At 31.4% G+C, this 14,513-nt stretch overlaps 2 protein-coding genes across 2 annotated transcripts; both read right to left on the bottom strand.

Moving 5' to 3' along the window:
* Positions 1–595: 595 nt before the first annotated feature.
* LOC112290105 (uncharacterized) lies at positions 596–2,550 on the bottom strand. Its single transcript, XM_024536055.3, has 3 exons — positions 1,969–2,550; positions 1,450–1,737; positions 596–1,254 (listed from the first exon to the last, which is right to left on the bottom strand). Exons 1-3 carry the CDS (start codon positions 2,308–2,310, stop codon positions 1,006–1,008), a joined length of 879 nt encoding a protein of 292 aa, XP_024391823.1. The 5' UTR covers positions 2,311–2,550; the 3' UTR covers positions 596–1,005.
* Positions 2,551–4,961: 2,411 nt separating this feature from the next.
* Positions 4,962–6,858, bottom strand: LOC141046072 (uncharacterized). The gene is made up of 2 exons (XM_073538061.2): positions 6,165–6,858; positions 4,962–5,366 (listed from the first exon to the last, which is right to left on the bottom strand). Exon 1 carries the CDS (start codon positions 6,517–6,519, stop codon positions 6,190–6,192), a length of 330 nt encoding a protein of 109 aa, XP_073394162.1. The 5' UTR covers positions 6,520–6,858; the 3' UTR covers positions 4,962–5,366; positions 6,165–6,189.
* Between the last annotated feature and the right edge of the window lie 7,655 nt (positions 6,859–14,513).

A 14,513-nucleotide genomic window follows, 5' to 3' on the forward strand; every position in this document is an offset into this window, starting at 1 on the left:
ATTGATTCAATGCACTTGTATTCTCCTTTTTAGAAATATGTTTTTAGTTAATTATTTTAACCCCTTGCGCTGCCGGTCGCCACTGGTGACGGCCGCCCAGGTTAGGGCTGTCAGCGCCCGGGGCCTGAGCAGGGGCCTGCCGGTGGTTTCAAAGCGAAGGCTGGTGTATGCATCCTTGGTGGCTGTGCACGAAGACTGTAGTGAACAATTCCCCCCCTTTCTATGGTTGATAAATCTCCAGTATTGAAAGATGTCATCTGGCTGTGGAGCAATAGGTGCTGGGCCAATCGAAAATCTAAATAGCTCCCTATACCATACCAATTTAATGAATCCGAAATCTTTATCCTCGTCTAATTGCCCAAAAATAATTGTGTTAAATTTCTTTTTTAAAAGGTCATAGTGCGAGGTAGGTACCTGTTCTGCGGAAACGATGTCATCTAGTCCTGCATTTTTGAAACCATTACCACATTTTCCCGCCGCACCCACATTCTCGACTTCACCCCGGTGTAAAAAGTGTTTAAAATAGACAAAACCCCACCACCTGGAGTTGCAGTACTTCTGGTGAGTACTGCAAAGTAATCTTAGTACTCTGTCCTTGGTTTTGCAAGAGTTAATTTCATAACAGGTGCATACATGCACTCCTGGGAGAGCATGTTCGCTTCAAAATAACAGAGAATTCAGCCTTTTCACATCAAGAACACTGTCGATTAGCAATTAGCATTAAGAGCGGCCGAACCAAACAAAAAGTGGTTCACTGCTACTCAATGTGACGCTGATATGCACTGACAGTTTCTGATAAAGCAAAGAGGCACTAGCAGTATCTGATCCTGGACCGATTAAAATGACTGCCGTAAAACTCTAGTTTGGAATGCAGGTTTATAAGCAGCTCCTAGTGTCTGGGTAGAACCATCTTGGAATCGATGCCCGACCCATGAAGAAGCTGTTCGTAGATTTGCCAGAGGGTCAATTTCCCGAGCAGGTTATCCGACTAAGAAGACAAAGCTTTCATCTGCGTATGTTTAACATCTCCTTCGCTTCTAATTCTTCTTTTACAAGGTCATCACTTGCGTATTTGCTCAACAGCTCCAGCTTCTTCTTTTCTACAACCATGCGCTCAATTTCTTTCTCATCTGGAAGGGGCACATGGGCAACAAACTCAAACCGCTTGGGACGTCTCTCTTGCTCATCTTCGTCAACATCATCTTCCAAATCGCTGTCCGCTCTGCCATTTGTCTCAGGTCTCATGACAACGACCTGCAGCCATGATATTCCGACAATCCGATTACTAAAAGGTGACTTAGAAATATACGCCAATCCAATTAAGCTAACGCACATAGCCACCAAAAATGGTTCGGGTGTACTACCACCTACACACACACTAACTGAAACCAGTAGAGACTACATTCAAGACATTTGCAGCACATCTGTGCTGCTGATCGACAATCATACCTCCTTGACACCCTTGCGGGCTTCAGCTTTTACGGCTTCTATTCTTTCCCATTCCTCAATAGCCTTGGCCCGCATTTCCTTCTCTGCATCTCGCTCTAGCTTCTCGAGAACTCCGTCCTCGTCGTCACGAAATCCATAATAGTCCATGTCAATACGTTTATACATTTCATACCGATTTCGTTTCTTCTTGATTTCTGTTGGTAATTCAAAAAGCTCCTTCACTCCTGGCAACTGTTTGGCTGCCCCGAAATACTTGTAGCCCATGCCTTTTCCACTAGCTGCATCCACCTACAGACATTGCCCAGTAATTTAGACAAATATGACATAACCTCCTAAAGTCCCTCAACATGGAGAGGAGAGCCGAGTCAACACTCGAAACAAGGTTGCAACTGTTGCTGCACATGCGTGCAGGTGCCAATTTATCCAGTGCAACAATTGGGCAATACGAAGAAACACAGACTCGATGACACCGAAGAAATACGACTTGTACAATATGTGATGCTAGCATCATCCCCTGACCTCTTTGCCGCTCTCGTCAGTGATTTTCGGTGCAGTTTTAGCATAATTAGGTCCTCCAAGCTCCAATATCCTCGCCTCCCAGTGCCCTTTCTCGCGAATCAGTTTATTGATTTCGTCATTTAAGTCTCTAATACGGTGCTCTCCAAGCCCCGGATTTTGAATATCCATAACCTTGCGACCGATTTCACGAATAATCTGTTGCCTCCATTTATCGGCGTCTGCGAGATCACGGCACTCCGACGCAAGAAAAGGGCGCTTCTCCTTCGGCTTCTTCTTCTCATCACTCTTCGCCGCCAAGAACCTACTCAACATAGACTGCGCTTTCTCTTCATTTCGAGCCATGTTGATAAGACGTCAAGTTGACAACCCAGCCCTAAACCAGTTGGAACAACACAACCTCCACGAAGTATTGAATCCTAAGAAAAAAGCCCACACCAACACCCGCTGGATCACACACAGCAGTCTTCCCCTACACAACACGCATTGTCTTCAGCAGCAGTGTTGAGCAGCAGCAGCTCACAACTTTTGCCTGGCCAGAGCAATGTCTGCAATGTCTACACAATGTTAACTGGGGTACATGACACAACAAACCCTGTTTCGATCTCTCGGCCGACTGCATGAATTACCTTATAATGGATGAATGAAGAGAAATAGATGACACCGCTTTGTGTTTTCAGTGTGTCCAGATTTGTGTGTTGGAGTGTTGGTGCGGGGCTCTTCCATTCCATTACTGAACATAGTTTTTTTTTTTTTTTTTTTTTTTTTTAGTGTGTCCAGTCTTGTGTGTATGGCTGGCCCATTCCAACACCGAATAAAATTTCATGTTTTAAGTCAGAACAACAAAAATTATTTTAAGAAAAAACAGTAGAATTGCTAGGCGAACACCCTGTGCCACACATTAAAATGAATGACCATTATTTGAAACTGTGTTTGAAAACTATTGTATGCACAAAGTCAATTCTGTTGACACTCACAAACATATAATGGAACGTAAGTTTCATAACAATAAATAATAATAATAATAATAATGTCTAAATAAAATAAAGTTGATTTTATATATACTAAAGTTCAAGTAGAAAATATAATACAAAAGTCATTGGATACAATTCTAAATGACCATTCATTTTTATTTGTTTATTAAATTGGAATATGACATTGTGGGGTGTCCATGCAATAAAAGGAGGATGTCCACCTAACAATTTCCTAAAACAAACTTAAATGTGTTAGCATCTGGACAAAATAAACTAATTTGTAAGCTGTGGGCGTATAATTAAAGTATTTATACAAGATTACAGCCGATGGTTGGAGCTTCACTATCACGAACCAGTTGCAGAGACTTAAAGAAATAGACTTTATGGGACATTGCAGAAGAAGCAAAATGAAAAGTTGGATGGATCACTTACAAATCCGCAAGGGATCTCAGTGTAACAACTATTTCATTAAAAACATTAATATTCATATAAGTAACTAAAAATTAGTACTCAAAGTTAGAAATTCGAAACATGAATTAAAAAATAATTTATGCCTTTTTTTTTTTTTTTTTTTTTTTTTGTGTGTGTGTGTGTACAAATATATAATTTTTTCAATTTAATATATTTGAAGAAAATACCTTTGCACATGTTGAAAATTTTAATTAAATAAAATATGAGTATCTGATACAGTTTATATAAAATTACAGCATTTTGGATTTAGACTAGTATTTTAAAGTGTGACTATAAAATGTTTTAACCAAATCCTTGACTTCTTTATAATGTTTTTATTATTCATTTCAGCTGAAAAAATAAAATTTAATTTAATAGAATGCAATCAATGAAACAACCAAATGTAATTCATATTGAAATACAAAATTTTAAACTATTTGACATAGCAAGTGTTGTTGTTTTTAGAATTGATGATTTGAAAAACATTTTTTTAAAAACTCATAGATTTTATTTTTATTTTTATTTTTATTTTACTTATGTCATGTCAAAGAAAATATGTAATTATAATTTATCTAAAAACATTAACTTAATCACACAAAGAGTTTATTTATCATTTTCTTGATCATAGTTTTATGATTTTATAAAACAAATACATTATATTTTAATTCTATGAGTTACTGAAAAGACATGATACCAAATAAAAAATTGATTTTCTTCCATGATAAAAAAACAATTCCAGGTAAATAATGTAAATAATTAAAAATCAAATCAAATCAATATTTATTTTGACAAGCAATTTATGTATTGTTTATTGAAATTTAAATGGTGTGACCATTGACATTGTGTCAAAATGTTTAATAGGAATGATTATATATCTACTATATAAAAAAACTTGGATATAAGATACAAAGACAAAGAAGCCTTCTCATTGGCCAAACATGGAAACAAAGGAATATGGATGAATGAAAGAATGGATGGATGATAATACCAAAGACTACAATGTCCAATGACACAAGTTTACATTAATATATATATATATATATATATATGGCTTAGGCTACAAGTGTACCCCAAATTGCTATACACGCACCCATTATGTCCATACACACACCCAATGGCTCTAATTGGTTGCTCTTGATCCCCTCTTCTTTATCCCAATATAGGTTTTGGACCTCCTCTCCTACTTCTTGGTTTCAACACAATCACCTATAATGAGACAAGGAAAAGGAAGCCTAGAGCAACTAATAAGAGACCTTGGATGTGTGTGTAGACATATTGGATGTGTATATAGCAATTTGGAGTGCACTTATAGCCTGAGTATGTATATATATATATATATATATATTAGTTATTTATTTTATACCATAAAAATTATAATAGTTAAGACATTTAATTATTTGTTTAAGGCATTCCATTTTCACTCAAGAAAACAACAATGCTTTTGTGGCAGAGCTCATCAAACTATAATAAGATGTTAACAACTCTACTTTCAAACTTTTCAATAATGCAAAATAATTCCACACCCAATTTCTGAGGAATTTAACATCCATGGAGTGTACAGTCCCTGAATAAGAATTAACTCCCCATTGCTTAAAAGGCACTGTTGCCAAGTATCCTTAACATCACCTACACTATTAAGGCAGCAGTTGTAGAGCAGTTGTAGAACATAGCTCGGTACATAGAAACAATTAGTTGTGCCAAAAGTCAGTTATTGATACGTTACTTTACATGGCTTGATATAATAGGAAATGAGTCCTCAAGCACCGGTTTCTGGTTTCAGAAACAGCAAAATTGATATTTCATCGAGTGTAGAAAAATCAACACTTGAGAGGTGGATCTGCATAGAAGAGCTGATTTTCTGTGTAATTGTGTGAGTGAATGTGAGTGTGTTGGGCAGCACTACTGGGGTCGATGCCTGGTAGCCATAACTGTGAGCTGCAGCGTGGGGTGGAGCTCCTTGTCGATTCGTTGCATCTCCTGTCAACAATCCAACTGGTTGCCTTCACATTATATTATCAGAATAATTTTGTAAATTTCTCTAGCTTTCGTCATTTTTCAAATTACGAAGACGCTGTTCAAAAGAAACTAAACTAATCATTCTTAACTACAATCACCCGTAGGGCTTCACAATCAACCACAACATAAAGATCTCACATCAAGTAATTGAACTTTCGCATTAGCTGTGAGAAGAGGAATGCAGCAGCAGGCCAGTGGCAGATCGGCATCGCTTCGCAAGACTCATGCATCTCACAGACACACTCAGTCACTCCCGTAACAAGGTATATTCAATTTCGATCTGTCCAGGCAGGTTGAAATGTTTTGGGGTACACTGCTCGGGCAGGCATGGGATGACTTCCCTCATTCCACCATGGGTAAAACAGTTCACCGTGACGTGGTTGTGAGAGAGGATCCACCCCAGCAGTTGGTACAGGGGCAGAGCTGTAGCATTTTATTTTGTATTGTTTTTATCAGACGCATGTATTCAGCATAGATAGAGCTAGACATGCTCAATGCGGTTTTCTTTACAGATAGGACTTCGATGATTGATGCACCACCCTGACTATTCCTAACAAGTGATTACATTAGGACATTCTTACAAGACTTTGCGACGGCTTGGAATCTTCGCACATGAAGATTAAATATGAAAATAGGAAAAGGAGAAAAAAAAAAGAAAAAAGAAAAAAGAACACACACACACACACACAAGAGACTCTACATGATAGATTGGATCTTGACAGTTAAAATCATCAAAAACCCTAGTTAAAAACAACAGACCAGAAAGAAAGAACGCGGTGAGCCTTCATCGAGCGAACGAAGTTGTCACAGGTCGTGGGACGTGTAGATAATGCGGAGCACAAAGAGCGTACAGCAGCGGAGAGTCCGCTCCGGAGGAGTACCCTCGCGAACGAAGTCCACAAGCAGCCCACTCCTCGCGCTTCAACGCACACCGAAACACGTGAGCACGCAACCTCAAATATCTTTGCGAACAATCATAAGGCTCGTGGTGACGAAGCTCCCATCCACACAGCACGCACCCCAGCGATCTCCTTTCAGAGATCACCCGGTGAGGCATAAGCAGAGGAACATCGCTGTGAAGCAACCAGCTGAGCCAGAGCGCAAAAAGTAACATCGAGACACCGGCGTTAAGATTGAAAACTATGCGAAATCATTTGCACGTCAAGCTAAGAGGACGAGCATCAGAGAGCCTTTGCTTGGGGACAAGTAACGTCCACAGTTGCCGTTAACGCATCCCGACATTACCACTCACACCATGGTCACAACTAGGGCACCAATCACAACCTCGGCGTCGGAAAAGTAAACTTATAAGCAAGGAGGTGAGATTTAGGGTTTGGCCGCTGGGCATATCTAACGCAGTGAGAACCAATATTGAATCAGTGACCAAGGAATATTCTTCAATTAAATCGGTTAGTAAGTATACACTTTGTTTGTTTGTTGTTGATGCTACTGCTGCTTCAGCAAGCTCTATCTGAGTCTTGTTTTGAGAGAACCCTAAAATCCTAAACCCTTTCTGAGTCTTGTTAAGAGAGCTTTATTTGTTCTGCAAATGAGGAATTGAAGGATGTTATTTGATGACTAAGTGGGCAAAAGGTACCCTAAGTAGATATTAATCACTTTGTAAAGTTTAGATGGAATCCAATTTTTATTTGTTGTAAGATCTCATCATTTCTCACCTCAAAGGTAAACTATTAATGATTCACTAATGCTAGTGTTGTGTTTGTCCATGAAGTGCGCTTGATTGATATTTTTGAATGCAAAGAAAATAAGGAGCAACAACTAAACTTCTTTCAATGGCTATTTTACAATGAGTAGTATTTTATCTTCACTTGGTTGGATAATATATTGTTGTATATAGCCTGCATATAAATGCTTATATGATTATGTTTGAATAAAAAATATGATGGATAATATAGTAGTAGAACAAATTTACAACTTCATCTATATATATATATATATATATATAGTAGAACAAATTCACAACTTCATATATATATATATATATATATATATATAATTAAGATGCCTCTACAAAAAAAATCTCATGTTTCTCCTCTTGAATCCTATTGGCTTCTTGGCTTCTTCTAGTTACTCCTATAATAAGTATAATTTGAGTTGATATGAATGTCTGCAATAGGGAGCACTTTCCTTACAAAAGAACTCAAAGTATTGTCTTGAAACAATGTTTTTATTATATAGTGGTTGAACTAAGGGTGTTTTTACAAAAGATTTGAGTTTTTTTGTCCAATAACTTGGCACAGTAATGTGATATATCTATTTATCCAAAAATACATAAAAATTGGTATTATAGACATATTAATCTTGTACATATGATAGATTTAGTTTGGATTAAAATTTAGGTCAACAATGATGAAAAAGAGCTAAATTTAGCTAAATTTGATGTTCTTTGAAAATGAACATATATTATCAAAGAGTCTTTGATAATAATCTGTTATAATTTAGAATATTAGATAGAAAAGACTTTTCTAGACAAAATAATAGAAGTCATTATAAATAATGTAAAATATTAACATTGATTACAACACCAATATACTTAGTCATTTTTATAATATTTTAAAGCCAAACCTATAGATTATTTCTATCTTTAATGTATTATGAGACTAGGTTTAAGGTATAGGCAATAAACAGTGTTGTATATTTTTTTCTTTAAGTCACAGTTGTCTCTATTATAGCTAATTGAATTGAGTGAAGTAGTCGTGGCACTACATATCAAATAATTTCTATATTAAGAAATATATGAACTATCTAAAATTGGACAAGTGAATTAAATAGGAAGTTGTTATATATGAAGACATGTTGAATAAAATCTAAAAAATTATTACTTTTTGACTTCTTATATATAAAATTAGTATATATATATATATATATATATATATATATATATATTTAATATATTTCTTTAAATATAATATAATGTCAATTTTTATATATTTGATATTTTTTATAGATTGCATTAAAGATAAAAATTGGATTTATTCTATTTTAAAAATAGTCCTAAATAGTTGTCATATGTAATTTTCTCCAATACATCTTAAATAGTGGATTTTTTTTAAATATTATTTTTTAATTATTTAAATAAAAATATTAATAATAAAAAATTTATTTAATTATTTAAGTATTTATTAGAATTTTAAAGGATTATGAGTTATAATAGTCTTATTAGAGAAAAAAATATATACAAATAAAAATTAGATATTATAATATAAATTCAAAAGATAATATTTTTTGTATAATGTTTATGCTTTATTCTTTTTAATTTGACATTCTGATCTATAAGTACAAGATGTATTCTATCTAATAATATTTATTTGAAAATATCTTATAATCGAATGAATGTCAAGAAAATAAATTAAAAAATTGATATTAGCATTATAGAAACATAATAGGAACTTTTAAAATTTACGTAGAATCTTTTAAGATTTTTTTTTTTTTTTTTTTTTTAGTTGATTTTTTTACTTTTTACCACCAATTAGAAACAACTTTTAATTGAAGCCATCTTGTAATTTGAGCTAAGAGATGAATTTTACCTTCACATTTTGGTGTATTTGTCAAAAGGTAGTACTTCTAATGATATATGTGAATATAAAGTTATTATTTTATAATTAACCTTTTTGCTTGGTCTTATTGAGTGAATATTGCAAGTTTTTTTTTTTTTTTAATTAATGGTAAATCTTCTATCTCTATTGTTTTTTTGATATAAAAAAACCATGCTACTTTTAAATTTCAAAATATAATGAAAAAGTTATTTTTTTAATTAGAATGTTAAAATTGGTCTCTATTTTTTTATCAATATATATTTTTTATTTTTAATTAAATTTAGAAGTTTTTTAGTACATTTATCATAATATTAATTTTAAAAAGATAAGAAATATTAAATTTGAAGTTAGAATGACTTATTAGTGAATTTTAAATTCAAAAAGATTGATCATCTTAGCAATTTTGAATATCCCATCTTTAAAAAGGTATTTTTTAGTGCTTGACGATTAATTAATAGTTAAATTTATTTAATTCAAGTATTCTAAAGATAGGCTTTTATTAGCATAAATTTTATTTTAATTACAAAAAATTTGAATTATAAACAAATTTTGGAGTAAAAAAGAATTGACTACTATGGCAATGTTAATTACTTTATTTTAAAGGTCATTTGTTTGCATCATACATACCAGATTGCAACAAGGATTTATTTTAATAAGATATTATAAAATTATAATTTATCCATCACTCACTTTGTTATTTTTTTATTAATTATGTTTAGAATTTTAATTTAACCACAATTAAAATAAAAATTAAAATAAATTGATAGAATTAAAAACCTTTAAATTATTCTAAATAATAATAATTTTTTTATTTGATATTATTATTTGATGTTATTATTTTTAAGAGTAGCATGGTTTGTTAAAAAATAACTTAAAAAATATCAATTTATTCTAAATAATAATGAAATTGATATTAGGATTATAGAAAAAAATTGATATTATTTTAGTTATTTTTTTTTTACTTTGACTTGTCTTTATTCTTTTTTATTCTTTTTTAATATTTTCTATTTAATGATTTTATTTTTATATGCACAATAATTTTTATTTACAAAAAAGTATAGCAATTATTTTTTCATATGATAATTTTTTGTTTTTTTTATTTTTTTTAAAGCTTGATTAATCTGATGTTAATATTATTATTATTTGGTTGTATTGGTATATTTCTTGCTTTTTTCATGAGTAAAAAAAGAATAAAGTTGAAATACAATATCAAAATATAAAATAAAAACCGTAAAAATTATTAAATTTTAGCTCGTAAAATTTATTTGAAATTTTAGATAAAAGAAAGAAAAAAATAGAATTAGGAAAATTTAGGAAAGTTTCAAATATTAGCTCTTTTTTTCATTTAAAATTTTAGATATACTTTGAAAAGAAGATATTGAGATTTTTTGTCCTAAAAGTAATTACTTAACCATTTTATCACCTTGTAGTATTCAATCACATGTACTAAGAAATTCTACACTCCATGTCTTTTTTTATAAAAATTTAGTTGCATTTGTGATAGGTGCTTCAATTTTTAGACATTTTTTGGAAAGTAAAATGAAATTAATGGGTGGCATGACTTCTTTTCATTGTTAAACATGTACTTAAGGAATGTGATAACTTCCATGATGCATAGTTAATTGATATAGGTTACTCTACAAGTTACTTTTTATTTAATCTATTTGCTTTTTGTAGTATCTAATTGTTGCAATTTTAAAATAAATTGTAATTTTGTTGACCTTGTTGTCTATTCTTTTCTTGTGAAACAAAATTCAAATAATAGATGATTATGTCAGTTTAAGATTCAACATCTTTAGAGTTTTTTGAAATATTAAGTAACTTACAAAATTTTATAAAATTGTAATATATAATATTTATTATTTTGAATTGAAAATAGATATTAGATACTAATTCAAAAAAATTATTGGAAGTAACTATAATTTTAGAATAGTGAGTGGCTAAGGGAATTATGAAAGTAAGCTTGAGAGTTCAAATCCAAAAATATGAATTTCAAAAAGCAATATATGTTATTAGTCCATGAAGTTCAAGTTTCAAGTAGTCAATTATTAGACCACAAGACAATTAGAATAGGCACTGAAAATGACATGCTTAGAAAACACCAGCAAATAGTTTTTGTGGACCAAACTATATTGTCTATTAAGATTGGTCCATCTTTTAGTCTAGATGGACCTAAGATTACATGCACTACTTTAGATTTGGAATTGAGTGGACTTGAAATATTGCAATTTAATAAAAAAATTGTAGCTATGAAGGTTTTAGCCATGGAAGAGGTATAAGTGCTTACTACAAACTTTCACATAAATGGCTCATTGTTTTTAGAATACATGCAATTAATATTTTATGTGTGCAACTAAGAAAAAATATCTTCAAATTTTTCTTTATTTGTTTATTATGGAGTTAATTCTTTTCAATATATAAGCAATTGTATTATTGAAGACGGTATTCAATACAACATGCATGTAATGAGTTTAGGTATATATTGTTATGTCATTTATAATTATACATATTATAAATAGCCTTGATTTTTACCAAACTTATTCATCAAACATCGCTCATTAGATAGTATCAATGTAATTTTTGATACTATGTATTATTATAATTCAATATAATATAATTGGATATTTTTTTTGTAGGTTTTTTTTAGCATCTATAAGTATAGCTTCCATGTTTGATGCAAGAATGCTTAAAACTCTTAATAGATATAAATGGGGTACCTTATGATTCCACATACTATAGAGCTATAGTAAGACAATTGAACCACCAGACTTACACTTGATTTGACATTTCTACAACCCTTGGCATTTGTTCACGTTTTCTTCTTGCCTTCAACAACTCCATCCATATCATGGACATATACATTTAGCCTAATAGTTGTTTATATGATTAGATAGAAGTAGATAAACATAGATTAATTTTATAAAGTCTTCTAGAAAAGCTTCTTAGAAGCTTCATAGATGCGGTCTTGACTTTAGATATGTTTGTAGGTTAGAAACTTAGCCAACAAGTTAACTACAAGTTGGTAGCTTCTAGAATAAGTTAATTCCATGTAATAGCTTGTAGAATAAGGTAACTACGTGGTTCATATATAAATAACTTGTCTTACAAGTTAAGTCATATAGCTCGCAAAGTCAACAAATGTTGGAGGTCATATAGAATATTGCCATGTAGCTCCTAATTAGAGAATATATATGGAAGCAAAAGTGAAGCCTTCTTCACTCTTATCTATGCCTTTCTAGTTGTTAGTCTTATTCTAAGACTTTCTAGTCTTTTTATTTTTAGCAATAGCTATTATAATTTAATATTATATCATCTTTGAGTATCTTTTTAGTTCTTTTTAGTGATACAAGAATGTATTAAGGATTTTCTCTCCTTGAGATTCATGTCTTTGATAGTTTTATAAGAGTGCTAACTTATTATTTTTGTTTTGTTCTAGAAGTAAGTGGATTATTCCACTTCTATTCTTCTATTTTGAAGGTTGTGGCCTGTCCACCCTTGAATAAAAAATCTTATTTTCTAACATTGATTTTTTTCTTAAAAGAAAATGGATTATCCTTCTTTATGAAAATATTCATTTAATAATAGAGGTTGTGGATTATCTTCCTTTAATTTAACTATTTGAATTTTTTTTAAGTTATCTATAGAAGAAAAGTTTATGAATGCTACTCTCAATGGAAGTGAGAATAGATTTGTAACTATTTTAGGTCTTCACGAGCTTATCAATTCTCTAAGAATAGAGATGTCATATATTTCCAATGTGAAATATGGAGGTACTATTCCTATGCCTATGGAAGAAGTTTAAAGTCTACATTAAAAAGTTGTGCAATTGAAGGAAGCAAGTAGATCAACTTCAGAACCAAATCTAAGAATTTTTATTTCTATAAGTACAAAGAGAACCATGATTAGTATGTATGAGAAGTTTGATGGAATAAGTTCAAAATTTGGAAGATTTTTGCAACAAGTCAAGCTCTATCTAAGGTTGCATCTCTTTCAATACTTTGATGGATTTAATCAAGTTAAATTTATAGGCACACTTCTATCTGAAGTGCTCTTTCTTGGTTTACACTTTTGTTAGAAAAAAATTGTAACTTCTTTATAATTTGAATTAATTTCTAGAAATATTTAGAGCCACATTTGGAGAAAGTAATTAAGAAAGAGTAGACGAGATTAAGCACTTATCTTTATAACAAGGATCATGGTCAGCCTCCATATATGCTGTTGAATTTCAAAACCTTACTAGCGACATGGATTCAAATGAAAAAGCCTTTATCAATCAATTTTGGTGTAGATTAAAGAACAACATCAAAGATTTGTTATTGACAATGCTAAAGGAAAAATCTTTAGAAGAATATATTATTCGAGTCATTACATGTAATAATAGATTATTTAAAAGATGTTAAGAACAAAGACTTGGTTGAAGAAGAATAAGTCAAGTAATAACAACAGTTTTTTAAGTTTTTTGAAACTTATTTATCAAGGTCGAAACTAATGCAAATTCATATAGTATGTTTTAACCCCTCACAAGGTAATAAATAACTCAATGTCATCAAGAAGATCTCTATTTATATTGTGGAGAAGCTAAGCACACTACTCAATATTGTCCAAAGAAGCAATGCAATTACAAAATAAGTAGCATGATTGCCAAAGAAGACAATGTGTCAAAAAATAAGTTGCTCCAACTACAATAGGGGCCATGCAGCTAGAATCATATGCAACATCTAGTAAAGGTTCTATTCTCTCTTCAAATTTCTCACCTTATTTTACAATAGAAGTTTTTTTAGGACCAAAAAATCACAAAGACTTAGTCTTGTTGGATTCAAGAACCTCAGCCTGTTTTATAAATGAAGACTTTGTCAAAAAATAAAATATATCCTCACTTAAGAAAATCAAACCTATGCATGTAGAAGTAATAGATGAATATTCATTGTCTTCTAGGAATATTATACATAAAACTATTCTTATAGAAGTAGAAACTAGTGGTCACAATAATTTAATAATATTTAATGTGATTAAATCTCCTTTTAATCCAATTATTTAAAGATTATTGTAGTTAGAAGATATAACCTTTAGATAGATTGGGTTTCTTGAAATCTTGATTTTTTCCATAGTTTAGCCCATGGTCATGCCAAGCAAGTTAGAATTCATAAGTCTAGTATATCCAAACCATTATTGATAGGTGTCAGAGCTTTCATACATGCCACAAATGAAAGGCCATCTTTTACTATATATACCATTCCCATTGTTGATGGTGAGAAGATATTAAGTAGTATTCCTAGCTAATATCAAGATTTCTAAGACATTTTTAAAAAGAACACTGTAAATATTCTTCCAAAGCATTATTCTTATGATTGTTCTATTGATCTTCAAGAAAGAACTCAACCACCATTTGGACCAATCTATAGCCTATCACAAAATGAGTTGGTTACATTCAAAGAGAACATTGATGAAAATTTGGCTAAGAACTTTATACGCCATTTTAAAACTCCAACCGGGGCTCTTATCTTATTTGTGAAGAAAAAAGACATAGTTCTGCAGATGTATATGGACTATC

Source organism: Physcomitrium patens, chromosome 13 (genome assembly GCF_059467195.1).
Source record: "Physcomitrium patens ecotype Gransden chromosome 13, ASM5946719v1, whole genome shotgun sequence".
Taxonomy (NCBI): Eukaryota; Viridiplantae; Streptophyta; class Bryopsida; order Funariales; family Funariaceae; genus Physcomitrium; species Physcomitrium patens.